The 6,445-nt window shown below is 34.9% G+C and overlaps 1 protein-coding gene across 2 annotated transcripts; it reads right to left on the bottom strand.

Annotated features, from left to right (window-relative positions):
- Nucleotides 1–2,414: 2,414 nt before the first annotated feature.
- On the bottom strand, nt 2,415–5,507 carry LOC120337607 (ryncolin-1-like). 2 transcript variants are annotated; one of them, XR_013478248.1, is made up of 5 exons: nt 5,298–5,507; nt 4,910–5,082; nt 4,589–4,770; nt 4,374–4,470; nt 4,174–4,270 (listed from the first exon to the last, which is right to left on the bottom strand). XR_013478248.1 is itself a non-coding variant. In XM_078117330.1 (3 exons), the coding sequence occupies exons 1-3, from the start codon at nt 4,444–4,446 to the stop codon at nt 3,084–3,086; spliced, it is 534 nt and encodes a 177-aa protein (XP_077973456.1). In that variant the 5' UTR covers nt 4,447–4,468; the 3' UTR covers nt 2,415–3,083. The 2 variants fall into 2 exon arrangements, 1 of the variants encoding a protein (XP_077973456.1); XM_078117330.1 differs by lacking the exons at nt 4,589–4,770; nt 4,910–5,082; nt 5,298–5,507 and adding an exon at nt 2,415–3,447 and having other exon boundaries at nt 4,374–4,468.
- Between the last annotated feature and the right edge of the window lie 938 nt (nt 5,508–6,445).

The following is a 6,445-nucleotide window of genomic DNA, read 5'->3' as shown; positions in this document are numbered from 1 at the left end:
GCGCATTAAATAGAAGCCACCAAGAGTGTTAAGAAATAGCTAATTCTATGCACGGTTTCGTGGCAAAGTGGGGTTTAGTTGTGGGAACTGGACTAAATTAACCTAGTTGTTCCTCGTCGTCGCCTCCAGTCGGGCCAAATAACTAATCATGTTCACTAAAATTCCTAGGTATATATCTCGGGATTTAAATTTTCGAGGTAGTTTACGAGATAATGGCGCAAAACTAGAAATTTACAACGATTGGCGCGTTTTTCGCTGATGTCATGGAAACAAAATATCGATCCGAACTTCAGGCGGAAGGCACACTACCAGGGTCGCCGTCGTTGTACTGCAATTTTGCGTAGATGATAACGTGTTGCTGAAGTTCGGGCCACCCCAAGTATCAGCGGGATTCTGGGCGACGATCGACTTGTCCTCATTTTATCTACTAATTGTTGTTAGCGGTTCCGGAAATTTAGAGTTGTTCATCTCACTCTGGCCTAAACACTGGACAATCGCGGGAAGTATATTTTATGCATGCCAAGTAGGTCAGGGGTTCTCAAACTTTTGGTGTCACGAAACCCTAAAAAAGTTGATTCTTATTCACGGAGCCCCACAATAAATTTTAAAAATTTAACAAATAAAAAAACACATTGTTATCTAGCGATTATTGTTCCCAGGTAAGTTACAATTACTTCACTTAATTTAAATGCTAAACCTTTTTTAATAGGGTTAATTTCATACAGTCCATAAGTAAATCCAAATTTCACAAATAAATTTTATACATTAAGTCTGAAAATTTGACACTAGATAAACATAATAATGAATTTGGGGTCGAACTTCCTCCCCTTTAATAAAAGTCGCTAAGAACGTGAGCTACTGCATTTCGTTAAAATCGCCGTTTGTTGTCGTCAGATTCACGTGTTTTTAGACCGTAGTTATTTTCACGTTGGTATATATTCTTTCAAAATCACAAATTTTCCTCGTCGTTTTCGTAATTTCTCAATACCCTGGAGTTTTTTAAACGGTGATATCTTACAAAGAATCTGAGTAGCAGACCTGCGATATGGCGGGGTCAGTGTTGCAAAAACCGCTCAAATTTGTCGAATTCGCTAAATGGCTGTAAACTGCCACAGAATCAGTCATGATTATGATTTAATCGGGTCGGGCAAAAATATAACAAACTAACGATCGATAGTAGGTACTGTCTTTTGTGCGCAGTCCGGCATTGCTTCTAAAATTTTATGATACCAGCGTTGTTCAGGATATACGGTAGTCCACAACAACTTCGTTCACTTGACTTTGTTTCAGTGATTTTCATTGTAGAAATGATTTTATATTCTCGTAAGTCGACGCAAACGCAGGTTACATTGAACACAATTAAGGCATTTTAAATATGCCCGCATCGGTCATTGATTGTGCAATCGTGAATCGTACTCATGAAGATTTTAACGCCGAACTGGGAATTTTTCAATGGCGATATCTTACGTAGAAGTATTCTTGAGTGCTGAATAAACAACTCAAACTTGACGAATCCCGACATTGCAAAATACGATTCCAATCCATTCATAGTTGGCTGTTTAGCAATTATTTTATATTAATGAGGTGATAATATTCTTTCATTTTAGTAATCGTAACAGTAATCTCGACTTAACGGCAAGTAACGATGAGCACCATCAAATTAATATGACAATACATTTTAAATGCTCGTATCGGATGGGAATTTTACGCAACAGAAAACTCGTTATCCGCTTGAAAAGTCTTTTTTTAACGAGTGCCATAATTGCAAAAAATGTTGCGCGGGGATTTCCGATTCTCATTTTGACATCCTTTTCAATTTAAAAAATCTTAGCTGTGCTCTTGTTTATAATGTCATATTTGAATTACCACCTCGTTGCCATATTTCGATGTTATACTGTTGTCAAATTTTATTAATGCTGTTACTGCTTTTTTAAGCAGTTACAATATTATCCAAGTCAGTATTTTGGGGAATCACGGAGCCCCTAGGTTTCTCTCGCGGAGCCCGGGGGCTCCGTACGTAGCACTTTGAGAACCTATGGCCTATGTAGTGTATTCACATCTTGAATTGATTGGAAAATTATTGTCCTATTTTATATCGAATATGTTTATTTTACCGTGTGCTTCCATTGTTGTTGGTGGTCGAGCGCGTACATTTTTGACTTAATTCCATGATACATGATCGACTTCTGAATAAATAACTATGTATTTTATTTGCTATTGTTTTGTTTTATGTAAAAGCGACCAAAATAAAATTGATTGATGTATGTGCCCTCATTTATATGAATTCTAAAATAGCCGGTTAAACAAGTTTTATTTCTTTTCTAAATTGTTCTTTTGATAATCAAATATAATGCTGACTATATACTCTAAAATCGATTCGAAAGAACTCTCAAAACTGAACAAGGAACAAGATATAGAATATTTTTTCTTTCAACCAAGTTTATTGATATACAGTATACACGATATACAGAGAAGAATTGCCTCCGGGCGATTCGATTGAAAATTTAAACTATAAAATCTATTAGAAACTATACTATATAGTCAATTATAAACAAAGATCAACTGTACCATATTTGATTCAAGTTTTACATATTGCTACAGCAAGGACAATGGATGCAAATCCTTTTAGAATATATACCCTTAGAGTGTTCAGATTTTTAGGCTAAACTTAGACACAAGATTTCTCAATTTGAAAGTAGGCAAGGTAAATTACCGGGGTTAAATGATGATGGGCGGCTAGGAAATGGCGAATATAAGAAAATACACATTTACAACAAAAGCATACATACATGTTTTAAATATACCATTTAACAACATTTACCTTATACTCAAATTTGAATTTTGTAAAATGTAGATATCGAAGTATGGATTTTAGTTATCGTTTTAATTATTTGTAAATGATTGGTAGTAGTAGTTTATTGGGATTAAAATGATGGGTGTCCAGGGAATGACAATGGTTAAAAAAATACACTTTTATAACGAAAGCATACATTTAAATATACCATTTAACTTATTCTTGTTTGAAACCTAAATTTTGTAAAAATATAGATATCGAAGTATGAATTCTGACTATTGTAGTAAAGTTAGTTGTAAAGGATTGGTGGATATCGTAGAGACGGCCTTATCGCCATTTCGGTCTGGATGATTTTCCTTCCTTTGCAAGCATCCCATGTGATACGGTCTGGACCATCCTCGTCACCGACGTCCTTTATGAACATTGGTACTCCATAGAGTTTTCCATTCAAGTTGAAATCAGTGCAGCGATTGAACCACCAACCACCGCCGTACGATTTTGCGCAATTTCCATCCCTCCAGCGGTCGTTGTCACTGTCACGCGCTGTGAACTCCATACCATCATGCATGGCAGCAAAATCAACACTTGTTTGATCACTAGTTGGAGTTATTCTCAGTTTGAAATTTCCCTTTTCGTCACCGATGGAAAATTGGCTGAAATTGTTAATCAAAACATTGAATGACTGCGTCAAGATAGCTTACCCATGGAATACCTATGAACTGATTGTATAATTACTCATCCAAGTTGATATACAATATATTGTTTAGTGGCAATGAAACATGACCTCTTTTACCGCAGATGTTGCAATGTCTTTTAAATCTGTGACAGACCAAAGATCCAAACGAATATCAAGATCACTGGTTCTCAATCAAAGGACAGTGGTTCACTGCTGGGCCACAGCAACACTTCCAGGAGGGCCACAAACTTATTAGAATTCCTAGAGTTATTGTTAATTTAAGTTTTATTTGTGTCACTACAGTTAAGTTTTATTGTAGTAGCAAGTTATGATGGTTCTTTTGTTTTTACTACTGAGGGGTAATTTTTATTTTAATTCGTAAAATGAAAGAGTCTGTTTTGGCGGACATAGTTTTTTTCTGCAGTGCTTGCATAAAAAGTTAATGGATCATTAAAATTTTGTGCAACGAAAGGGAGCCACATAAGGAAAAAGGTTGAGAACTCCTGATCTAGATTTAGCGGGAGCGAATGATTAGAAATAGAAGGAAATAATAATTTGACACCAATGAGAGTGAATTGGACTTTACATCTAGAATCTAGATGGACAATTGAATTGAATAAAAAGATGTTTTTTCCACAAAAAGTCATAAATTACTTCAATGTTCAATTATTTTTGAAAAATTATATATTAAGCGTTAACTTACTCAAAATAAGTCGTGAATTGTCGTCCATCCACTAATTTTATAGTGATTCTCAGTTGATGTGGAACAGTACTGGTGAAATGGCGAATTGCTTTCAAACCTAAAAGCAAGATGGTGATTTAATTACATCAAAGTTGATTTATTGTTCTATACAGAAGTATTATAAATTGTTGAACAACATAATTGATAAAATGGATCCTTACCCATCCAATAGTCTGCCGTTGGCATCCCAAATCCATTGATGTAACTTCTCAAATCTCTGTCGAATAATTGCATGTCTAGATGATGGCGCTGGATAACCTGATGGATAAAAAATAAATCGAATCTCGTGAAAAGTGTGAAGAAGAAAGCAAATAATAAGAAAAATACAAACAAAGAAACGGGAAAGGGTCGAAAAGCTGTACAAAGTATGACATACCATTCATCCATCTCCACTTTCTCCATCGCTGCAATCACAATAAAACCACGTTCCCTGTGAATAGGATTCACTCGGCTTTTTGTAGTCAAAAAATTCCGTTCTACCTCGTGTTGCCATTCCAATTGGGTCGTTATTGGAATTAGTCGTTTTTGAACAAACTTCCATGCAATCAAGAGGAGCAGCTAAAATTACAATTTTATATAAATAAGCAACAAGCATAAAGGTGCATTATTTGCGACGACCACTAACTTTTATATAGCAAATGGTGAAAAAAAAATTGTAGTGTATCTTGGTTCATTTCGTTATTTTATGTCATCTAACCTGAATCTTTGCATTTTCCTCCTCGGTTGTTTGGAGGTGCTAGGAAAAAACTGCCGTCGGGATTGTACCTGGTTTGTGGTGTTACACATCTCAAATCTTTTTCACAATCTCCATTCATATTGAAGTCACCACCGCATGTTTCATCTTTTTGTTTAGCACATCTATTACAACAGCTGAACAAAATCGAACAAAAAAAAGCTTAAAATTTAGGACAACACATACTTTGCTGAAGTCTAATGTAATGAAAATAAAATAAAAACTGTTTACAATAGCAAATCGGTTTTTGTTCAAAAAATATTTTCGCTTGTCCTTGTTTATATCGCAAGAAAAAGTTTATTATTCCTTTAAGAGTAGAGGTGTAGTATAAATGCGTCAGGAATGCACTTACTGACAAACGTCTGGTGCTTCGGTTCCGGGGCAGTTTAGTTTTGGACATTCTCTTTTAACTTTAACTTCTTTTCCCTCGGGATCGAGCACAAGTTGATAACAGGGAAGACAACGCAGCGTGTTTGCTGAGTGAAACAAAGTCAAACCAAGCAATATAGTCACTCCGATAATGTTCATGATGTATGTATTTTCAAACTGTTAAAAAAATATTTATCAGTAACTTAAAACATATGGCGGGGCGGGCTAGGTAATAATATTCTATAATTTTTTTCTAATTGTTTCTAACAACTCTTGTTACGCCCGTAATTCATCATATCTATCCTTGCGTGTGCAATTGGTTGTAGCCCTAACTCATAACTCAACTTTTTGTTATACCAACAACTTTATACAAGAACAGCTTAAGTTTAGTAACCACAGTGTTAGTGCGATGTTGCAACTGTGATTGAAGCAGTTTAATCTCGTTCATTTATACAAAAAGTGTGTCTTCATTTCTCTCATCAACTTGCTCTTCGTACTCAATTATTGCAAAATATTTATTAGCCGCAAGACATGTTTGCTTTGTTGAACTAAGATGAAAATAGTCGATCGTTTAAAAATAAACTTTATTCAAATTTATATCTCCAGTTGGAAAGTTTTGAGAAAAAATGTTTCTAATAATAAGTGAATCAAAAATAATCTTTTTATCTTTGAAACTGGAAGCATTGTGTACGTGATAGGAATAACTGCGCTAATTGACTCTGTATCTAAATAGGTAAGACACCAGTCCAATTTAACTTGACAAATATCACAGGGAAACAACTTTTGTATTCGATGTCGTGATTAAAACCATGGCTTTTAATCCTATCTTTAAATAAGTAAAACACCCGTCTATTTTTAACTTAAAAATAACACAATTGAAGCACATTCCGTATACGTGATTAAAATCATGTCAAGATTAACCCTTCGTCTGTAACTCGATTGCTTCGAAGATGCCTATGCGTCTTTTAATTATATATAATTGTATGCTAGAATGCCTATATAGCTTTTAATTATTGTATGCTAAAATGCCTATATAGCTTTTAATTCAGTCTATTTATGATATAGCACCACATAGTACGCATTTGGTATTATTAAAAAACGGGACCTCCTGAAGTATGCGCACCAAGAAGA

Source organism: Styela clava, chromosome 10 (assembly GCF_964204865.1).
Source record: "Styela clava chromosome 10, kaStyClav1.hap1.2, whole genome shotgun sequence".
Classification (NCBI taxonomy): Eukaryota; Metazoa; Chordata; class Ascidiacea; order Stolidobranchia; family Styelidae; genus Styela; species Styela clava.
This window is presented reverse-complemented; position numbering and strand designations above follow the sequence as displayed.